The 22,808-nt window shown below is 52.5% G+C and overlaps 1 protein-coding gene across 11 annotated transcripts; it reads left to right on the forward strand.

The window, feature by feature from the left end:
• Nucleotides 1–137: 137 nt before the first annotated feature.
• On the forward strand, nucleotides 138–22,780 carry SLC9A5 (solute carrier family 9 member A5). 11 transcript variants are annotated; one of them, XR_016225281.1, is made up of 18 exons: nucleotides 305–644; nucleotides 3,056–3,358; nucleotides 5,732–5,895; nucleotides 6,040–6,118; nucleotides 6,375–6,552; nucleotides 7,103–7,323; nucleotides 7,539–7,741; nucleotides 7,916–8,005; nucleotides 8,103–8,173; nucleotides 8,865–8,994; nucleotides 9,466–9,554; nucleotides 9,721–9,847; nucleotides 13,491–13,661; nucleotides 14,162–14,231; nucleotides 14,884–15,015; nucleotides 15,134–15,209; nucleotides 15,751–15,879; nucleotides 21,434–22,780. XR_016225281.1 is itself a non-coding variant. In XM_051847168.3 (17 exons), the coding sequence occupies exons 1-16, from the start codon at nucleotides 452–454 to the stop codon at nucleotides 15,181–15,183; spliced, it is 2,271 nt and encodes a 756-aa protein (XP_051703128.1). In that variant the 5' UTR covers nucleotides 305–451; the 3' UTR covers nucleotides 15,184–15,209; nucleotides 21,434–22,780. The 11 variants fall into 11 exon arrangements, 5 of the variants coding, with proteins under 5 accessions (XP_002711659.1, XP_051703128.1, XP_051703126.1 ...); XR_016225282.1 differs by lacking the exons at nucleotides 15,134–15,209; nucleotides 15,751–15,879 and adding an exon at nucleotides 11,614–11,820; XR_016225283.1 differs by lacking the exons at nucleotides 15,134–15,209; nucleotides 15,751–15,879 and adding an exon at nucleotides 11,614–11,820 and having other exon boundaries at nucleotides 14,165–14,231.
• The last annotated feature ends 28 nt before the right edge of the window (nucleotides 22,781–22,808 follow it).

Consider the following 22,808-nt stretch of genomic DNA (forward strand, 5'->3'; position numbering starts at 1 on the left):
GGGCTGGCTGCTGGCCGCCGGGAAGCACAAGCCAGGACGCCGCGCCACTCTTGCCCGGACCCCGCCTTCCGCGGACCCCCGCCCCTCCCATGGCGAGCTGCCCCTGGAGGGCGGTGGCTGCTCACCTCTGAGTCCGGGAGAGGGTTGATTTGGGGAAGATTTGGGCGGACGGACTCGAAGGAGTAGGTTGCGGGACTTGGGGGAGGGCTGCACTAGGGGATTTTTGCAGCAGGGACTGGTTTCGAGGGGATGGAGGAGGGGGTATCCACTACGGGCGTCCGGGGCAGGGTTTCAGAGTCTGGACCTGGCTTGGGGGTAACGGAGCCTGGATTGGGGGGTGCGGGTCCCACGTGCCTGTGACGCGGGGGCGCCCGGTAGGCGGCGGCGGCGGCGGCGGCGACGCGGGGCCGGCGGCCGTGCGGTGCGGGAGGGCGGCTGGGCAGGCTGCAGGATGCTGCGCGCCGCGGTGCCCCTGCTCGGGCTGCCCCTGGCGGGAGCGGGGATAACCGAAGAACCCACCCAAGAGCCGGGATCGCCGGGCGAACCGCCGCCAGGTTTGGCGCTCTTCCGGTGGCAGTGGCACGAGGTGGAGGCGCCCTACCTGGTGGCCCTGTGGATCCTGGTGGCCAGCCTGGCCAAAATCGGTGAGTGCGTTGTGTGCGTGTGTGGCGGGCCGGCTTCGGGCGGCGGACCCGCCCCCAAGCCTGGGGTCCCCAGATCCGGGCCGGTTTCTCCCACATTGCTGGGACTTGGGCTCCGATTCCACAAATCCGGGCTCCCACCCAGTTCCTGCGCCGCCTCTTGTGGGTGTCCCTCCTCCCCTCTCTCGTGGGAGCGCTGAGACTTTGCCTTCCCGAAGGGCTGCCCCCGCGCTCTCCAGCTCCATCTTTAGGCGCCTCTGCCCTCTCCGTTTCCCTTCCCCTGTGCCTAAGCCGTCCCCAGCCTGCTTCCCAGAAACCCCTGTCCGCGGCGAGGAACGAGGACGCTGGGGTGATGATGTGCTCCGGTAAATCCAGGCGTCCTGGTCCCGAGGAAGCGGCTGTCCTAGGAGACCACGTCCAGGCGTCCATTCTCCTGGGATACGAAACTGCCACTTCTCCTTAAAGTAGCTCCTCTCTTACAGATGCCTGGGTCTCGCGCCTAGGGGGTGAGGCCCTCAGATTCCTCCCACGCCAGGGCACGAGAAACTTCCACACCTCGGGGCTTCCCAGTGTGCCGCTTACCCTAGGAGCTTTCCGACATCCACCTCCTTCAGATTGAAGGCTGTGCTTCACATTCTACCCTCCCCCCCCCCACCACCACCATAGAGCTGGTTTTCCGCCCCTCTGCCCCTGCCTCCTCTTCTGTGAGCAGCCAGTGGCCCCTCCTCCCAGCAGAGACCCCCCTCCTCCTCCCTGTGTGCAGGCTCTGCCGTGGGGGTGACTAATTATAGCTGAGCGTTGCTACTCACACCCTATCTATGCTGGCACAGCCTGTACTCCAGTCTCACCAATAGAGCCTTCATGTAGGAACTGCACAGCCTAGAATTGGCCACCATTCTCCCCCAGGGACACTGCTGGGGGGTGCTGGGGAGCTGGGCAAGAACAGGACTCAACACTCTGCTGTGGCAGCCCAAGATTAGACACCGAAAGTGGGGCTCAAGATGCTCACGAACGTGGTTCTGCCAGAGAGTGGGCTTTTGCGATGGGCCTTGGATTGCAGCGCTGGGGCTGGTGCATGCTGAGGAGATGAGCATGAGATGGGGGTCTCTGAAGGAGAAGAGAGGAGGAACAGGGGTAGGGATGAGTGTGCAGAGGCCTAGAAGTAAGACTGAACTTACCAACTGGAGTTCCAGCAGCAAGGAGGGCGAGGTGGGAGGGGCCTCAGATTCACAGCCAAGAATTGGCTTTGCTGAGAAGTCTATGAGTGGCAGAAGAGTACCTGTCTCTCCTAGGGTTTTAGCAACAACTGTGGGTTCCCCCAATAAGTCACAGTGATTTTTCGAGTTTGGATGACACCTCCTATGGAGACAGCAGCAGAGAGCCTCCTCACCTGCCAAAAAAAGACTTCAGAGAGGAGGGGAAAGAGAGGCAGAATGTTCAGGAACACCTTGCCTCAGCTTCATTGCGAGGAGTCCACCACCACCACCCCCTTTACACAACACTTATGCAGAACCTATGTGTGCCAGGCACTGTCCTAAGCCCTTTGGGTGCAGCTTTCAAAGGACACTGCTTGGCATAGGATCTCACACAGGCTGACATGGATGCCTCCTCTACCAACACCCCAGGAAATGTGTTCACTCATGGCCTGAAGGCCCAAGTGAGGGCCACAAGGGTTTATTTTAGGGGACAGAGGTAAAGAGTGGCAATCATGCTAGAAGTCCTTTTCTCACCACCCTTTTTCCTAGAGAAAGGTCTGCTATTATCTTCCCCAACTAATTAACGTATGTTGAGAACCTGCTGTGTGTCTGACATCATGCCACGCACATTTGCACACTTTGTACCAATTTATCCTCATCCACTGTGATGGGTGATTTTCCCAAATTATAGGAGGGGAAATAGAAATTCAAATAAATAATCTGTCTGAGATCACACAGTTACAAAGTGATAAGACCAGGCAACCCAAATCCCATTTTTTTTTTCTTTAACTATTTTTTGAAATCAGAGAGACACACAGAGACAAGAGATCCCCCATCCACTATTTCACTTCCCCGAATTTCTGCGACAGCCAGGCAGAAGTCAGGAGCAGAGATCTCAATGTGGGTCTCTCACATGGGTGGCAGAGACCCAAACACTTAAGTCATCATCTCGGCCTCCCAGAGTGCATTAGAAGGAAGCTGGACTGGAAGTGGAATAACTGGGACAGGAAGCAGGCACTCTGATATAGAATGCTGGTGTCCCAAGTGGTAACTTTAGCACTGCGCCAAATGCCTGACCCAGAAAGAGAAAACTTTGACTGCAGTTTGTAGCCGTGGAGTTTGGAGGTTCTAGAAGTGCTGCACTTGGAGGTTATAGGCCGGTGTGTGTAGGAGGGTGCTTCGTAAACTGATACCTCCTGCCTTCTTCTTACATTGCAGTGTTTCACCTGTCCCGGAAGGTAACATCTCTGGTTCCGGAGAGCTGCCTGCTGATTTTGCTGGGCTTGGTGCTAGGGGGCGTTGTCTTGGCCGTGGCCAAGAAAGCTGAGTACCAGCTGGAGCCGGGCACCTTCTTCCTCTTCCTGCTGCCTCCTATCGTGCTGGACTCGGGCTATTTCATGCCTAGCCGGCTGTTCTTTGACAACCTGGGTGCCATCCTCACCTATGCTGTGGTGGGCACGCTCTGGAATGCCTTCACAACAGGCGCTGCCCTCTGGGGCCTGCAGCAGGCTGGACTTGTGGGTGAGTGACCCTAAGACCTGGGCAGAGGGAGGCTTTGTCAGACCCATCACCTTACTCTCGTCTCCTCCAAACTGACCACGAAGCCACACTGGCAAGAGCCGTGCCTTGGGCATGCCATCTTGGGTCCCTCCCACCTGGAGCGCGAGGCAATGCTCCAGAAGGAATCAGCTCCCACTGAGTCTCCGCCAGTTGCCAGTCGAGGTTTGTACTTCTGCAGCATGACAGCCGAGCAGGGGTCTGGCTCCCAGCTGTGTGTGGGCTGCAGAGGCTGGGGAACCTGCGTTAGCACTCTCCTGCCTCCCGCCCTGTTACCACACTGCCACTTGCCAGCCCTGCTTCCCTGAGGCACAATTCACCATTTCTGTAGGAGCCTGCTGTTCTACCCAGGCCATGTCAGAGTGGTTTCCTTTTTTTGCTCTTCATTTTTAACAAGTGTATATTATAGATTCACAAAATGCCACTGCACTGGGCATTCTCTCCTTACTTATTTCACTGACTCTTCATAGTAATTTTGTTCAAAGCTATCATTTGACCCACTTAATGGAGGAGAAAATAGAGCCCTAAGTTCATGTTATATCAGGTCCAAGGTTGGCTGGAGGGGTCCATTGTACTGAGGCTCTGTGTCTTTAGGCTGCCCTCTCTCACTACCTGCTTTCTCATTTCCTGACCCTAGAAATTCATCCAATCCTGAATGCTGATAATGCTGATAATTCTTCCAAGGTACAAGGAGAGGGACCGGTGTTGTGACACAGCAGTTAAGCTGCTGCTTCCAACACTGGCCTCCCCTACTGAAGTGCTGGTTTGAGTCCTGGCTGCTCCACTTACTATCCAGCACTCTGCTAATGTGCCTGGGGAGGCAGTGAATGACAACCCAAGTACTTGGGCACCTGCCATCCTGTGGGAGACCCAGATGGAGTCTCAGGCTCCTGGCTTCAACCTGGACCAGTCCCAGCTGTTGCAGCCATTTGGAGAGTGAACCAGTAGGATGGAAGATTTTCTCTCTCTCTTTCACCCCCTCTCCTTATTTCTGTCACTCTGCATTTCAAAATCAAATAATAATAATAATAATAATAATAATAGAAAAAAAAGTACAAGGAGAGGTTTTCAGTTCCCACCAGGAAACTCCAAACTGATTTCCCTACTGAGATCATGGACTATATTTGGGGCAGGAAGGGAAGAGTAGACATCAGAGTATAATGATAGTAGGACTCCTAATAATAGATGGGTGTTTACCCTGTATGAGGCATTGGCTAAATAAAGAACTTTCTGAGGCATATACAGTTGTTATTCTCAACTTATATATGGGGAAACTGAGGCTCACAGAGATTATATGACATGTCCAAGTCCCACGTGGTGCTTTCCATATTATTTTCAGACCTCCTACTCCTGCTGAGAATTGTGAGTTTCACATCCCTTTGGCTGAGAACCACTGGTGTGTGGAGAGAGCACTTTTTCAAGAAAATTATTTTTTCCTTCTTCTTCTTCTTCTTCTTCTTCTTCTTCTTCTTCTTCTTCTTCTTCTTCTTCTTCTTCCTTCTTCTTCCTTCTTCTTCCTCTTCTTCCTTCTTCTTCTTCTTCTTCTTCTTCTTCTTCTTCTTCTTCTTTTTTTTTTTTTTTCACTTGAGAGGCAGAGAGAGAAAGAAACAGAGGCAGAGAAAGCTCTTCCATCAGCTGGTTCACTCCTCAAATGCCTTCAACAGCCAGAGATGGGCCAGGCCCAAGCCAGGAGCCTAAAATTCCACCCATGTCTCCCAGATGGGTGTCAGAGACTCAAGTACTTGCACCATGATCTGCTAACTCCTAGGGTGCACATTAGCAGGAAGTTGGATTGGAAGGGGAGAAGCCAGAACTTGAACCCTGCACTCCAATATGGGTTTCAGGTATCTCAAGCAGAGATTAACTACTGTTAATCGTGCCAAACGCTAGCCCCAGCAAAGCACTCTTGTCACTGTCCCTGATAAGGCCAATCACCAGCCTGTTGCAACCTGCTGGTTGTTACTATTACTGTTGCTGCAGTTTTTATTGCCAGTGCTAGCTTAGCTTTTCATATTATATAGAGCTTCCAACCATCTCCTGGTGTGGTTTTTGCAACAGTCCTGTGAGGTAGGTAGATGAGGAGGCATAGCTTAGAGAAGTCATGTGACAGGGAAAAAGCCACTAACATCACACAGCTGGTAAGTGGCAAAGCCAGGCCTTCACCATAGATGGCTTGGCTCAAGTTTCCTGGCCTCAGCCCGTACTCTCCTCACCATCTTTCCTCTGGGCTTAGTTGTTTATCAGCGGGGGTGGCATCTGGGTTTGTCCCAGGGAATGCTGCAGGAGACAGGCTGTCTTCACCGGTCACTGGCCTGTCCTCCATCTCTCCCTCCATAGCCCCTAGGGTGCAGGCCGGCCTGCTGGACTTCCTGCTGTTTGGGAGCCTCATCTCAGCGGTGGACCCTGTGGCTGTGCTGGCTGTCTTTGAGGAGGTGCACGTCAATGAGACGCTCTTTATCATTGTCTTTGGCGAGTCCCTGCTCAATGACGCAGTCACTGTGGTGAGTGCTGAGCTGGCTGCCATTCCCCAATCCCAGGCTGCTCCACTCTGACCAGGCTCAGATCCTTCCCCTATTCCCTCAGGGAGAAACAGGTTCCCCGCTGCTGCCTTCTCACTCGCTGCCGCCTCTCCTCTCCTCTTTCAGGTGCTGTACAAGGTCTGCAACTCCTTTGTGGAGATGGGCTCTGCCAAAGTGCAGGCCACTGACTACCTGAAGGGTGTCGGTCAGTATCTCCCCCATCTTGGCTGTCCTGGGAGGTCTGAGACCCTCCCACCTGGCATCAGGTCACAGGAATCTGTTCCATTGCTGTTTCCTCCCCTCCTCTATGGAGACGTGGGGTCCGGGAGGGGCTTGCCCTGGGATCCTGAGCCTTGGGGAGTACAGTAGGCATCATCCCCCTCTCCCTGGCAGGCAGCAGTCTTGTCAGCTCGGGTAGGGTCTGGGTCAGGGGTCATGCTGACAACCCACTCCTCCCCCAGCCTCCCTGTTTGTGGTCAGTCTGGGCGGGGCAGCCGTGGGCTTAGTCTTTGCCTTCCTCCTGGCCCTGACCACACGCTTCACCAAGCGGGTCCGCATCATCGAGCCACTGCTGGTGTTCCTCCTCGCCTACGCAGCCTACCTCACTGCTGAAATGGCCTCGCTGTCTGCCATACTCGCGTGAGTCCTGGGGGCCTCGCAGGCAGGCTGCTGGGAGGGGGCGCTGGAGACGCATGCCCTTCATACGTTCAGAAGCAGGACTCGGAGGAGCCATAGGTTTCCCTGAGCCCCTAGAGTAGTGGGAGTCTCAAACTCTCTTAGGAAGACAGCAATCCTCAGGCAATATTCTCAAAGCTTCCTCTAGAACTATCCTGGGCAGCCTAGAACCCAGTCTCCTGCCTCCAGTGCTCCCTGGGATGTGGGCAGAGCTGGAAGTGGACTTCAAAGTCCGGGGTCACTGTCTCTAATGGCCATAGCTCTCCAACAGGTGCCTCAGAGAGCCCACCAGTCAGAGCAGGTTTCTTCCCCTTCCCCTTCCCCTTCCCCTCCAGGAGCCACTGGCTGGGAAGTCTGGAGATCTGGACTCCTAGCCTAGGAACACCGCTAACTAGCAGTCTTCATGCCTTCCTGGCTCTGAGCAGCTGACATCCTCTGACAGGCAACACCAATCCTGCAGCATGCCTGAGCCCCTGGGACCCCTCTTCATGTGCTCTCTTTGTGCCTCTCCCAGGGTAACCATGTGTGGCCTGGGCTGTAAGAAGTATGTGGAGGCCAACATTTCCCATAAGTCCCGCACGACTGTCAAATACACAATGAAGACCCTAGCCAGCTGTGCTGAGACCGTCATCTTCATGCTGCTTGGCATCTCGGCCGTGGACTCTTCTAAGTGGGCCTGGGACTCTGGGCTGGTGCTGGGCACCCTCTTCTTCATCCTGTTCTTCCGAGCCCTCGGTATTGCTGGCACCCCCTGCCTTCCCACTCTCCTTCCTGTCCCCACTCCCCCAACTCATCCCTGATTCTGAGCCCACATCCTTGTCAATTCCTAAGCCTCCCTGTAGCTCACCTCTCCCAGCCCATCAGCCCTTAGCCCAGATACTTGGTGCCATTCATTCCCAATGTCTTCCACTCCCAACGCCTTGCCCCCGCTGGCCTCCCTCCTGCTGCAGGCGTAGTCCTGCAGACGTGGGTGCTGAATCAGTTCCGGCTGGTCCCTCTGGACAAGATTGACCAGGTGGTGATGTCCTATGGGGGTCTGCGGGGGGCTGTGGCCTTTGCTCTCGTCATTCTACTGGACAGGAACAAGGTCCCTGCCAAGGACTACTTTGTGGCTACCACTATTGTGGTGGTCTTCTTCACAGTCATCGTGCAGGTGGGAATGCCCATGAGGCTGGGTGGGAAGAGGGCTGGCAGGCACTGGGGGAGTCTCCTCTTCCTGCTGGGGGATGCAGGGGCCTGACTTCCCAGACCTTGAGTGCACTGGGGTGGGGGTAGAGAAGGCAGCAGGAACTGAATAGGGCAGGGCTCACCTCCTACCTGTCCATAGGGCTTGACCATCAAGCCGCTAGTCAAGTGGCTGAAGGTGAAAAGGAGTGAGCACCACAAACCCACCCTGAACCAGGAGCTGCACGAGCACGTGGGTACCAGCACCCCATCCCTCCCCCTGTCCCTCTCTCCCCTCTCCTATTCTGAGCAGAGTCCTGATCCAGTCCCCCTACCCACCCCCCTTCTAGACTTTTGACCACATTCTGGCTGCAGTGGAGGACGTTGTGGGGCACCATGGCTACCACTACTGGAGGGACAGGTGAGGGAGCTGCCCCGAGGCTCCTTCAGCAGTAGCAGCCCCACCAGCCAGGGCAGCATGGGGGGAGGTGCCACTGTTCTGAGAAGGGACAGTCAGGTTCAGGCAGGGAGACCTCTGCCGGAAGCTCTTCAGTGGCACCCCAGTGCTTGCAGGATACGCGACTCCCCAGTGTGGGCTGCCTGGCCCTGCGTGGCCTGGCACCTGCCAGACTCCGGCTTCACTGTGCTCCACTCTCTGCCTGCCTGTCTGCTAATTACAAGGACCCTGTTTTAGAGCCTCAGGACCCTCCATGCTCCCCAGCCTGGCCACTGGGACCTTTGCCTATGTTGTTCTCTGTACTAGAACACTCCCCGCCTCCCTCTCACTTCCTTAACTTTTGCTCATTCACCGGATCTCACCATAGGCAAAAACTCCTTAGGGAGGCCTCCCCGACTAGAGCAAACCCTCATCATGCTCTGTAATTGCCCTCTGTAGTTATTGCCATGGTTGCGATTCTACAGTTATTTGTAAAAACTTCAATTCATGCCAGGCTTTTCCCAAAGGGAGGGACTAGCCTTGAGATCCTTCCTGGTTGAGGCCCATACCAAGGAAGCAAGGTCAGTGCTGGCAGTGTCCCTGCCCCATCTGAGGCAGGGCCAGCCAGCCGGGCATTAGGGGTGGTACTCAGCGCCGGACCTGGCATCCTCTGTAGGTGGGAGCAGTTTGACAAGAAGTACCTGAGTCAGCTGCTGATGCGGCGATCAGCCTACCGCATCCGGGACCAGATCTGGGATGTGTACTACAGACTCAACATCCGGGATGCCATCAGCTTTGTGGACCAGGTGGGCCAGTGGCAGTTGGGCTAATGGGCAGCAGAGGACACACAGGGGTGACTGGCAGCCAGGCTTGTTCACAAGGAGTTGGGAATTCCCAGCCGGCTCCACGGTCTTGTGAAGTGGTGGCTGTGGGAACCAGCCTGGCCTGGTGGGGCCATTCAGAGCCTGGCAGGCAGTACAGAAAGGTGAGAAACAGCTGGACTCGAATCAGCAGGAAAAGCTTAATTGTAATCACTTACAGGCTGTGGCCTTGGATAAGTCACTTAGACTCTCTGAATCTCAGTTCCCTCAGCTGTAAGAAAGCAGGAGTAAGGGTGCCTATGTCTTAGATATTGTGAATTCAATATGTAAAGTGCCTTGCACAGTACTTGGTGCATCAAAAGAGCACAATCAGTGTTAACAATTGTTACTCTCTTTATCGCTGACTGGGCCACCCTCCACCTGACTGTCATCTGACCTTGGTATTGCCTCCTGCAGGGAGGCCACGTCTTGTCCTCCACAGGCCTCTCTCTGCCCTCTATGCCCAGCCGCAATTCTGTGGCAGAGACCTCTGTCACCAACCTGCTGTGAGTCTGTGAGGCCCCCTTCTCTTCCCCAAACTCCTCTCTAATGGGCCCTCCCCCATTAGAAGGAGAACTTCCTTCTGGGGGAAGAGTTTGTCAGTGCCTTTGCTTTTCCCGTTCCTGGGGCCTGTGCCCCCCTCCCCAGTGCCCATGTCCCTCGCTCCTGCAGGAGGGAGAGCGGCAGCGGCGCGTGCCTGGACCTGCAGGTGATTGACACGGTGCGCAGCGGCCGGGACCGGGAGGATGCTGTGATGCACCATCTGCTGTGCGGAGGCCTCTACAAGCCGCGACGCAGGGTGAGAGCAGGCAGGGTGAGAGCAACGGGGGCGGGGTGGTCTGGGAAGGCCATGAGCAGAGGCTCAAGAGGCAGTGGGTGTCAGCTGGAGGAGAGCTGCAGATGCCAGGCTGACAGTGTGGGCTTCATCCGGTCAGCAATAAGAAACCTTGACTTTTTTTTTCCTCTCTTTTTTGAGAAAGGGCTGACCTGATAACAGTATTTTTTCAGGATGCCTTCCCTGGGAGCAGACAGCAGATCAAACTGGAGGGAGTGAGCTGAGAGGCTAGGAGAGGCGGTTGGGCAGCTGGTGTGAAACACTCTGGATTAGAGCTGGGGGTGGGAAGGGAGAACAGCAGAACAGCACAAAGGAAGCCTTGAGGGTCGCTGGGGAACCACAGGGTCACAGACGGGTGTGTGGGGGCGGTGAGGAAGCCTGCAGGGCCGGCTTAGCTTGGGGAAGGCAGACATTTATTTTAGGTCATGTGAATGAATCCAATGCAGATCATGAAGCTTTGGGGCTGGACAGGCCGGACCCACCAGGAAGAGAGTCTCTTACAATCCCACAAGGGGGCAGCAAGCCATTACCTTGAATCTTTTTTCTGAACTGGGAAGCCAGCAGTTACCTTTCCTGGCAGTTTGAACAGTCAGGCCTCTTCCTACTATCGAGGCACAACTGGCTTCCTTGAAGCCACTGGGCCTGATTTGAACCTTTGTAACTCTGCAGAATAAGTCTTGAGAAGTTCCAAACCAGATTCCCTCCACACAAGCCCTCTTGCTCTCAGGCCAGCATCTCCTGCCCCTGGTGGGTCTTCTTTGGCCGTAAGAAATGGGGTATGGGGTGGAAAGTGCAAGGTTAGCTGTGGTTGGCCAGCCAGGGCAGAGGGGTGCTCTCACCTTTCGAGTTCTGGGGCCTGCCACCCTCTTTCTGCAGCCCAGGGTCCCTCAGGCTCACCTGGGGCCTGTGCTGTCCTTACAGTCTGCCAGACCCTATGTGTTTCTCAGTTAATGGTTGTCAAACCTTATTTATCCAACCTATGGTGTTTCTTAAAAATTTTTCTTAAGCAAAATTTCAGTAGAGATAATAAAATAACTCATTTATTCATCACCCAGTTCCAGTAATTATAAATGCTTGATTAATTTTGCTATATTCTGCAGCCACACCATACCCCACCCATATTCCATCTTAAAGCAATCTCCAGACATCATACCACATTATCTCTAAATATTTCAGTATGTATCTCTTAAAGTGTCAAGAACTCTTAAAAAGAAAACCAAAGTTACATTATTTCCAAAATAACAATAACTCATTCTTGCATTAAACATGCAGTCAGTATTCAATAAATATATTTTTTTTCTAGCTGGTTTATTCAAATCAGGATACAAATAAAGTCCATACTTTGTATTTGGGAAATATGTCTTTTAATTAAAAAAACATTCCTTTCCCTCACCTTTTCCCCCTTGCTATTTATACTTTATCTTGGAGAATTTCCCATTTTTTGTATTTTTGCTGGTTATATTCCAGTGGTGTGTAACATGTTCCTTCATCCCTTGTATGAGTACTTCCTGGTCACTAAATCTAGTGGCCCAACAGATTTATGTGCATGTAATAGGTATGCTATGTATTTCTTATTGTGTGCCATGAAGAAGCTACTATTGATTGGTGTTTGTGTGTGTGCGCACATGTGTAAGATTTGTGAGTTCAGTCCAGTCAGTTCTTGTGCAAATTTTTTTTAAACTGGAATAAGTTTGTGCTTATCCTGTTAAATGTCATTTCATTTGATTTAGCCCATCATTCCATCGTCCATGGATCCCATGTCTGCCACCAAATGTCTCCTTCTCAGATTCATATCATCTGAAAATTCACTAAGCCTGTTAACTTAGTATTCATCCAAATCAACATAAACATGTTGAACAGGATAGAGCTGAGGACACAGCCCTGTGGCATGCTACTAAAGAATTTCTTCCAGACTGACATGGATCAAGCATTTTGGGGTACGGTTACTCAACTAGTTCTGAATCCACTTGGTTATACCATAACACAATCCATACTTTCTCATATTCATCATAGAAGTATTATTAGACAGACAGAAGTGTTTAGTATGCAACTGAAAAAGTAAGATTCAATGAGTCTGAAAGAAAGATAAGGCCTGGAGAGAAAAGATTTGGAAGGAATTGATGGCAGAGGTTTCCTTACTCAGCTTCTTCGGCTTCCCCCGGCTGTGTGTTAGAATGCAGGTTCCTGGCTTTTCCTGCCGGAGCTTCTGAGTCTATAGCGTGGAGCAGGACCAAACACTTGCGCATCTGCTAGGCTCAGGCTGATTCACAAGTAGCTGGTCTTATGGCTCACGCCTGGGATCACAGAGCAATCCTGCTGGGACAGCTAAAGCCAAGAGAATGAGAAGTTCTCCAGGAAGAGCTTTTAGAGGAAAGGAGGAGGGCCGGGAGAACTCTGAGGATACGCATGGAAGGGGGGAGGGGGCAGTCAGCAAAGAGGAGAGAGGAACCACCTTGAGGAACAGTAGCGGATGGTCTCAGGCCTGCAGCAGAGCGGGCTAGATGCCACACAGAGGCCAGACCAGCGCCTAGGCACAGACCACGGCACTGGTGACCAGGGAGAAGGCCGAGCTGTGGAGCTGTGGACCTTAGAATTGGGATGAGCGATAGTGCCAGAACCAAATTATAAAAGTTTGGCAGCAAAAGAGATACTAGCATCAGTGGAAAGGCTTTCTTCGAGGAAGCAAAGGCAGGAGGTAACTGGGAGCAGAGAGGAGGGGCTGGTGGTGAGAGAAGGAGGGAAGCAGCCGGAGAGTGGACAAACAGGGAGAGCATGGAGCTGCGCGGAGGCTACGAGTGACAGGCCCATTCATCCTCAGGAGGCACGGGTACCTGGAGAGGAGGGCAGGTGGTCCAGGGAAGCAGGAACTGTGAGTGACAGGAAAGGGACCAAACGGGACAGGAGACGATACCAGGTGACCTCGAACTCCCTGGGCAGTACTCTGGGGGACTACCTAGCGCTAGATAATGGAGAAGTTGCTTAGCAGATGGTGGCAGAGATGGCGGCAATCCAGCTGAGTGTGTAGTGGGAAAGGTAAAAAGAGCAGAGAAAAGGGGTGGTTCTGAGTTAGACACAGGCCGTCGGGACTGAGAGGTGTCAGAAGTCAGAAGTTATATTTGGAACGTCTAGAGCACGGCCTAGGGTGTCATGATGGTTGTAGAAATGGCTAGATGGGGAGTCTAGCTGGGGAGGGGGTCCTGTGTGGTGAGGAGGGGGCAGATGAGCCAGGTGTGTGGGCCAGGCTCAGATAAATGGAAAAACAAAGAAGGAAATTTTCCACCTGGTCTTGTGGTAGCCCCAAGGTATAAGACACAGGACCCCGCCTCCTGTCCACTTCAAAGGAGAACTGGGAAAAGGGCACCAGGAATGGGAAAGGCCAGGGTTAGGGGGAATAAGTTTTTGGACAAAGGGAAGTTTTTGTGAAGTGAACTAAGAACACAGAGCCTCTGGCTGGGTTCCTATTGCACTGTTCTGTTTTTCAATCCGTGGCTAGTTATGGAAACTCTGGGCTGGCAGCTCTGCGGTGAACACGCAGGGCTGTGGCCTGGGGTTCCTGGGATAGGCCAAGGCTCCCAGCCTCACAGCAGGCCGGGGCTGTCATTGCCAGTACAAAGCCAGCTGCAGCCGCCACTTCATCTCAGAGGATGCACAGGAGCGGCAGGACAAGGAGATCTTCCAGCAGAACATGAAGCGGCGGCTGGAGTCCTTTAAGTCCACCAAGCACAACATCTGCTTCACCAAGAACAAGCCCCGACCACGCAAGGCTGGCCGCAAGAAGGCACGTCCTTTCTCTGGGACTCCTCTTTGGGGCTGGAGGCTGACAGCACACAGTTTGAAACCCCCAAGTGTTAGAATCTAGCCTAGAGCATCTCCTAGTTGGGTAGTCCTCAGGGACTTAAGGTTTCAGCAGGTCAGTTTCCCTTGTAGAGTCTCCTGGAGCCCCTCAAGAGTAGGTGATGCCTTCAGAAGGAAGGCAGCCCTTTGGCCACGTGGTCACCTGCTGGGAGGCAGCAGGGCCTCTTACTGGGCAGGTGATGGGCAGATTCCTCAGAGGGGCGATGCCATGGGCACCTCCATCAGCCCAGCCTGATGCATCCAGAGGCCTTGCTGGGGGGTATGTTACTCAGACTCCACCATTACCGCCTGCTTGGCCAAGGGATGGTAGAACCATTAGGACTGATAAAGATCCCCTCCTCCTGTTGACCCTAACGACGACAGGCTTGGGGTGTGGGGCATGGAGTGGGGCTGGAGGCTCAGGTCTTCTTTCTTGGTTCTCAGAAGGATGGTGTCGCTAATGCTGACGCTACAAACGGGAAACCTCCTCGAGACCTGGGCTTTCAGGACACAGGCAAGCAGGGAGCGGGAAGTGGGGAGTGGCACTGGGGGTGGGAGGGAGAAGAGCAAGGGCAGACCATAGCCACCAGAATCCTGGGGGGCCTCCTTTGGGGTGCACTCAGCACCATGAACTGGGCTTGTCCCCTCAGAGCCTAGATGGGTACCCTTGATCTCCAGGTTGAAATGTTCAAAGGTTACTAGTAATGTGTGGTGGGAGGTGTCTGGTTGCTAGCTATGCACTACAGGCCCTGAGGACTTGGAAGAGGTGCCATGGAGAAGGAAGACCTTGGACTGGCCTTGAAGCACCATGGGCCTGGGGCCCCACACCCTGCCCGCCAAGCCAGTTCTGTATGAGCTGAGTGTTTACGGGCCTTGAGCGCTCCAGATGCTCCTGTTTTCAGTGGGTGGTTGGATCTGGGACTGGCAGAAGAGTGTCGGGGAGCTGAAGGATGTGACCATCATGGCTTCCTCTGGTTGCCTCCTCAGGCTCTGCGTCTTCTCCCTCTCTCAAGCCTCCCACCTGCTAGGCTAGTGCCAGAGGAGAAGGCAGGTGCTTCTGCTGGTGTGGGCTCTGCTGAGGAAGACAGGGAGCTGGCTTGGGAGTGTGCGCTGCCCGGAGGCAGCCGCTGCACTGGCTGCCCTGACTTGCTCTTGTCCCTGTCCAGCTGCTGTGACATTAACGGTGGAGTCGGAGGAGGAAGAGAGCGACAGTTCAGAGACAGAGAAGGAAGACGATGAGGGGATCATCTTTGTGGCTCGGGCCACCAGTGAGGTTCTCCAAGAGGGCAAGGTCTCAGGTAATGGCCGCCTGCTGCCTCCCTCCCCTCCGCAGCCAGCTGGTTTCCTCCCTCCTCACTCAGGGCCTCTACTCCAGAAAACTCCCTTTTCCTGTTCACCAATTTACTCCCCATCTAGCATTTAGCGAGCACCTCTTTTATATGAGAAACCTGACACCTGTGAGCTGATGCAATCCTCACAAAAAACAAGATGGGTAAGCTGAGCTCACAGAGCTTAAAAAACTTGTGACTTATTCAGTGTCATACAGCAGAACCAGGATTTGTGACTGACCTAGCTGATAGCAAAACCCACAGCCTTTCACTGCCTCTCTCACCAATGGTAGTAAACACACCTAACAGGCTCAGCTGTGACCTTGCTCAGCCACCTGCCCTCAGGTAGCGCCCTGGCTGGGGGTGGCTTTTTGACTTGGGGGAGGAGCCTGAGCTATTCAAAATGGAATTTTTGCAGATTTAAGAAACAATATACTTATTTGCATGTTTCTGCACGCAAAGTCCTAATTCACTTACAATGCTAGAGATCACTGGTTGTGGGCTCAACCTTCAGGTGTCTTTTAAAAGAATTTTATTACAGAAAACTGAAAAAATATACACTGATATAAGAGTAAAATAAACTCCCATCTACCCATGAGCCACCTTCAGCAATAACCTACTCATAGCCAATTTTATTTCACCTACATCCTCACTCAGGCCCCTCACTCTTCCTTTCTTCCTTTCTTATTTTTCTTTATTTGAAAGGCAGAGTAACAGAGAGAGAGAGAGAGAAAGAGAAAGAGATAAATCTTCCATCTGCTGGTTCACTCCACAAATGGCTGCAACATCAAGGACTGGGACAGGCTGAAGCCAGGATCCAGAAGCTTCTTCCAGGTTTCCTACATGGGTGCAGGGGCCCAAGGATTTGGGCCATCTTCCACTGTTTTCCCAGGCACATTAGCAGAGAGCTGGATCAGAAGTAGAGCAGCCTTGACTCAAACCAGCACTCATATGGGATGCCTGTGTTGCAGGCAGTGGCTTAACCAGTTATACTACAACGCTGGCACCCTACTAGGTTCTTTTGAAGCAAATTTCAAACATCTCGCCACTTTATCAATAAATGCTTCAGCAGATATCCCTAAAAGATAAGGATTCTTTTTTATTATAGTGTGAGAAGCACAAAGACCAAGAGACAGCTAGACACGAGAGAGCACTTCCAGCAGCTGGTTCATACCCCCTAAATGCCCAAAATGGGCAGGACTAGGTCAGGCTGAAGCTGGGAGCTGGAAACTGAACCCAGGTCTCCCACGGGTAGAAAGGAACCCAATTACTTGAGCTGTCACTACTGCCTCCCAGGGGCTATGTTAGCTGCAAGCTGGAATCAAGAGCCGAGGAGCACATTGAACCCGGGTATTCTGTAAGGGGCACAGGCACTCTAACTGGTGTTGTCATTGCTAGGCCAAATATCTGCCCCAGGATTCTTTTTTGGGGTTTGTTTATACATTGTTTATTGTTTATTTGAGAGGCAAAGAGAAAGAGAGGCAGACAGACACACAGAGAGTTCACCAGTTCACTTCCCCAAATGCCTCTGATGGCTGGGACTGAGTTCACCAGTTCACTTCCCCAAATGCCTCCGATGGCTGGGACTGGGCTGGGGCTGGCCTCCCATTTGGGTGGCAGGGACCCAATTACTTGAGCCATTAGTGCTGCCTCACAGGTCTGCAATGGTGGGAAGCTGGAGTCAGGAGCCTGAAATTGAACCTAGGCACTGCCAATATGGGATGCGGGTATCTTAACTGCTAGGCTAAACACCTATTCCTAGATAAGGATTCTTTTTTATAACCACAATACCATTACCATATCCAAAATGTGTGTCATGAAATACCTAGTCAGTATTCAAATTTCCCTGGTCTTTTTTTTTTAAATAATTTTATTTATGCCCTAGAAATTTTTAAAATTTATTTATTTGAAAGGCAGAGTTAGAGAGAGAGGGAGAAATACAGAGAGATCTTGCACCCGCTGATTCACGCCCCAGATGGCCACAATGGCCAGGGCTGGCTGGGCCAGACTAAAGCCAGGAGCCAGGAGCTTCTTCCAGGTCTCCCAAGTGGATGCAATGGCTGAAGCACTAGGGCCATCTTCCACTGCTTTCCCAGGTGCATTAGCAGGGAGCTGGATGGAAAGTGGAGCAGATAGGACATGAACTGGCCCTCATATGGGATGTGGGCATTGAAGGCAGCAGCTTTACCTGCTACACCACAACGCCAGCCCCTTCCTGTTTTTCTTTTTGTGTTTTAGTATGTTTGTCCACATGAAAACTCAGATAAAGTTCACACACTGCATTTGGCTGTAAAATGTAAACTTCAGCACTGGTTCTCAAGGGGTGGCAGTGGCAGAATGACTTTCGCCTCCTGAGGACATTTTTGGTTATCACAACTGGAGAGGATGCATCTGCATTGAGTGGGAGGAGGCCACTGTCGCTGCTGAACATCCAAACATGCACAGGGCAGCCCCCAACAAAGCAGCAGCTGTCTCAAAATGTCAATAGTGCCAATCTGCAAAACCGTGATCTGTAAGTCCCTCTCCCCCTCTCTCCCCTGGCTATGTATTTACTGAAGAAACCAGTTTATTTGTCTTGCAGTCTTTTACTGTCTGGATTTTGCTGACTGCATCCCCTAAATGTTACTGAATATACTTCTCTGTCCCTTATATTTCCTTTAAACTGATAATCAAATCTACATCAGATTTATTTAAATTTTGGGGTAAGAATCATTAATAGGAGCTGGCACTGTGGCACAGCACGTTAAGCCACTGCTTGCAATACTGACATCCAAAGTCAGAGGGCTGATTCAACTCCCAGCTACTCTGCTTCTAATCCAGCTTCCTGCTCAAGGACCTGGGAAGGCAGCAGAAGATGGCCCAAATACTTGGGACTCTGCCACCCATGTGGGAGACCAGGATGGAGTTCCTGGCACACAGATGGAATTTCTCTCTCTCCATCTCTCAAATAAATAAATAAATCTTTAAAAAATGCTTGGGTTGGCACTGTGGTGCAGTAGGGTAAGCCTCAGCCTGCAGCACCAGCATCCCATATGGGCACTGGTTCGAGTTCCAGCTGCTCCACTTCTGATCCAGCTCCCTGCTAATGCACCTGTGAAAGCAGGGGAAGGTGGCCTAAGTCTTTGGGCCCCTGTAGCCACGTGGGAGACCTGGAGGAAGTTTCTGGCTCCTGGCTTCAGTCTGGCCCAGCACTGGCCATTACAGCCATTTGAGGAGTGAACTAGCAGGTAGAAGACTTCTCTCTCTCTGCCTCCACCTCTGCATCTCTGTAACACTGCCTTTTAAACAAATAAATTTGAAAGTTTTATATATATATATATATATATATATATATATATATATATATAGACTGGGTTGTGGTATAGTGTACTTGCAATACTGGCATCCCATATGAGTGCCAGTTCAAGTCCTGGCTGCTCTGTTTCCAATCCAGCTCCCTGCTAGTGCACTTGGAAAAGCAGAGGAAGATGGTCCAAGTCCTTGGGCCCCTGCCAACCATGCTGGGAGACCCAGATGGAGTCCTGGGTTCCTGGCTTTAGCTGGGCCCAGCTTTGGCTGTTGAGGGTATTTGGGGAGTGAACCAACAGATGGAAGCTCTCTCTCTCTCTCTCTCTCTGTTGCTCTTTCAAATAGATAAATAAATCTGTTTTTTTTTTTTTTTTTAAATACTAGGTGGTGATGAAGAAAAAATACTTACTAGGTGGTGATGGTGTACCTCCTGGAAAGGTGTACCATCTGGTTGTCTCTCTTTCCAAAGGCTAACAACACTGATGACTGTATCAGACCTTACTCCCTGGTCCGCCCTTTACCAAGTTCTCCATCAACTTTTCATAAAATGGTCTTTGTAGGCCAGCGCCGCGGCTCACTAGGCTAATCCTCCACCTAGCGGCGCCGGCACACCGGGTTCTAGTCCCGGTCAGGGCGCCGGATTCTGTCCCGGTTGCCCCTCTTCCAGGCCAGCTCTCTGCTGTGGCCAGGGAGTGCAGTGGAGGATGGCCCAGGTGCTTGGGTCCTGCACCCCATGGGAGACCAGGAGAAGCACCTGGCTCCTGCCATCGGATCAGCGCGGTGCGCCGGCCGCAGCGCGCCGGCCACAGCGGCCATTGGAGGGTGAACCAACGGAAAAGGAAGACCTTTCTCTCTGTCTCTCTCTCTCACTGTCCACACTGCCTGTCAAAAAAAAAAAAAAAAAAAAAAAAGAAAATGGTCTTTGTAGTCTTCTATGATCATTGTCACATCTAGCACTACATTAGGGGTTACACGATGGCGATATTCTGTATCTATATTTTCATCCGCATTATTAGCAGTCATTCTATTAAAAAAAAAAAAAAAAAACTTTTCCAGGGTCGGTGTTGTGATGTAGTAGGCTAAGCTTCCACCTGTGGCAGCAGCATCCCAAATGAACACTGGTTCTGCTCTCGACTGCTCCTCTTCCAATCCAGCTCTCTGCTATGGCCTGGGAAAGCAGTAGAAAATGGCCCAAGTGCTTGGGTCCCTGCACCGTCATGGGAGATCCAGAAGAAGCTTCTGGCTCCTGGCTTTGAATCATCCCAGGCCTGGTTGATGCGGCCATTTGGGGAGCAAACTAGCAGATGGAAGACCTTTCTCTTTCTCTCTTAACTCTACCTCTGGAAAAAAAAAAAAGAAAAGAAAAAACTTTCCTCATCAATTATTTGGTTATCTGGAGGGAGAAGCTCATGTAGGAAATAATGGATAATTTTATCAATTTTCACACCAATGAGTTAGTTCCCTGGAATCCTCTAGGAAGAAAATGAGGTTTTTGTTGTTTTAACTTTTTTTTTCTTAAAAAAGGTTTATTTTATTTATTTGAAAGGCAGAGTTACAGAGAGAGAGAGAGAGACAGAGACAGAGACACACAGAGTGACAGATCTTCCATCCTCTGGTTCACTCTCCAAATGGCTACAAAGTCAGAAGCTTCTTCCTGGTCTCCCACTTGGGTGCAGGGGGCCAAACACCTGGGCCACCCTCTGCTGCTTTCCCAGGCACTTTAGCAAGGAGTTTTTTGTGTTTTTTTTTTTTTTTTTTTTTTTTTTTTACAGGCAGAGTGGACAGTGAGTGAGAAAGAGACAGAGAGAAAGGTCTTCCTTTTGCTGTTGGTTCACCCTCCATTGGCTGCCACGGCCGGTGTGCTGTGGCCGGCGCACCGCGCTGATCTGAAGGCAGGAGCCAGGTACTTATCCTGGTCTCCTATGGGGTGCAGGGCCCAAGCACTTGGGCCATCCTCCACTGCACTCCCTGGCCACAGGAGAGAGCTGGCCTGGAAGAGGGGCAACTGGGACAGAATCCGGCGCCCTGACCGGGACTAGAACCCGGTGTACCGGTGCCGCAAGGCGGAGGATTAGCCTAGTGAGCCATGGTGCTGGCCAGCAAGGAGTTTTATTGGAAGTGGAGCAGCCAGGACTTGAACCAGTGCTCATATGGGATGCTGGCATTGCAGGCCGCGGCTTTACCCGCTACGCCAGTTGCCTGTTTTATTTAGCTTTTTGGCTTTTTGTATTGTTGTTTTTCCAGGTTTTTCAAGAGGTATAATTTTACTTGTTTTCTTTTTCAAGAGAGGCTATTTTTTTTTTTTTAACTTGAGAGACAGAGTAAGTTCCCATTAGCTTGTTCACTCCTCAAATGCCTGAAACAGTCCAAGCCAGAACCAGAAACTCAACCCAGGCCTCCCATGTGGGTGGCAGGGACCCAGTTACTTGAGCCGTCACCCCTAACTCCAAGGGTCTGCACTGCTAGAAAGCTGGTGTCAGGAGCCAGAGCTGGGCGTCAAAGCCAGGCACTCCGGGTGTCCTAACCATCATCTTAATTGCTAGGCCAAATGCCTGACCCTGATTTTACTTTTATTTATTTATTTGAAAGGCAAAGTTGGAAGGGGGGAGATATATAGAGTGAGATCTTCCATGCACTGGCTCATTCCTCAAATGGCTGCAATGGCCTGGACTGTGCCAGGTCAAAGCCAGAAGCCAGGAACTCCATTTAGGTCTCTCACATGGGTGCAGGGGCCCGAGCACTTGGGCCATCTTCCACTGCTTTCCCAGGCACATTAGCAGGGAGCTCGATGGGAAGTGGAGCAGCTGGGACTTGAACTGGCATCCATATGGGATGCCGGTGTTCCAGGCAGCAGCTTAACCTGCTGGGCCACACACCAGCCCCCAGCAGCTGCTACGTGTCCAGCCCTGTGCTAGGTGCTGGGGACTAGAACAGAGAACAAAACCAGTCGTGGCACTTCCCCTTAGCAAGGCACTCATCAAACAATCACAAATGCATGTCTGATGGCAACTGTGGGGTGAATTTACTTATGAGAATGTGTCTTTACTCGAAAAGATCGCACTGCACTGGTAACAAGCTTGTGTGTATTCTCTGTCCCCAGGAAGCTTTGAGGTGTGTCCAAGCCCACGCATCATCCCCCCGTCCCCAACCTGTGCAGAGAAGGAGCTGCCCTGGAAGAGTGGGCAGGGGGACCAGGCGGTGTATGTGTCCTCAGAAACCACCAAGATTGTGCCCGTGGACATGCAGACGGGCTGGAACCAGAGCATCTCATCCCTGGAGAGCCTGGCATCCCCTCCCTGTACCCAGGCCCCAACTCTGACCCGCCTGCCGCCCCGGCCCCTGGGTGCTGAAGAGCCCCGGGCCGCTCTCGACCTGCTTTCTGATCCCCGCCCTGGCTTTGCCTTTCCCCCCAGCCTGGCCAAGGCTGGCCGCTCCCGCAGTGAGAGCAGTGCTGACATCCCCCAGCAGCAGGAGCTGCAGCCCCTCATGGGCCACAAGGACCAGACTCATCTCAGCCCGGGCACGGCTAACTCCCACTGGTGCATCCAGTTCAACAAAGGGGGCCGGCTGTAGCGCAGGGTCTGGGGGAGGAACAGGAGGTGTAGTGTTCTCAGCGCAATGGGCAGCCTGACATGGGACCAGAGGGGCCTGGGCTGAAGTAGCAACTGGGTCTCCTTGGGGCTGGTCAAAAGGGTTTCCTGGGCTGGTCCTCACAGGGACCCTTATCACCATCCTCCCTGCTCCTAACCCCTGCCAACTTCCATTTCAGTAAGGTACCTACCCTGGCTCAGGACCCAGTCCAGAATTTCTAAGGGCTAGGTCCAGAGACTTGGGTAGCTGATAGCCCTTCCCCAGTGGGTCTTCCTGGGGTTACTGTAGGCAGCTGCTCTTGACCCAAAACAAAGGCATCACTCCTCAGCAGATGCTGGCCTGCCTGCCCTCCATGGCGTTGGGGTGGGAGGTAGAGCAGGCCTCAGTATTGGGTCTGACTGCCCTGTAGGGTCAGGCACCCGGTCAGTTTTTTCAGGGCAGTGGAACTCTCTGCCTCCACTTCTTGCTTCAGCTCTTCCCTGTGCTGCCAGGTATCAGGGCAGTAGTTCAAGGCCAGGGGAACAGGCCAGGCTTCAGTTCAGGGGTGCTTCTCAGCCAGGGTCCCTCCGGGGATCAGCTGCTCTGAGTCCAATCTGGACTTTCCCGATGCTTGGGTCTGGGTTTTCTGAGGAGGGGATGCTATGGCCTCTGGGCTCCCGTGTCACCACCTCCGCTTTCCCCAAACAGGGGAGGAACCAGGCCTCCCAGGGCCGCTGCTCCACTGCCCTGGGGGCTGGGATGCCTGGCTGCAGTGGTAATGGGGGGCTGACTAGTGGCAGGTGATTTTCCTGGGGTTAGCACCTGCCTTGTGTTTTGTACCTTGAGCCTAACATCCATTAAACATCTCTCAGATGGACAGGTGTCCTGTGTGCGTGTGTCTGTGG

The sequence above is a fragment of the Oryctolagus cuniculus genome, chromosome 18 (assembly GCF_051225735.1).
Source record: "Oryctolagus cuniculus isolate XC-2025 breed Fujian yellow rabbit chromosome 18, ASM5122573v1, whole genome shotgun sequence".
In the NCBI taxonomy this organism is placed as follows: domain Eukaryota; kingdom Metazoa; phylum Chordata; class Mammalia; order Lagomorpha; family Leporidae; genus Oryctolagus; species Oryctolagus cuniculus.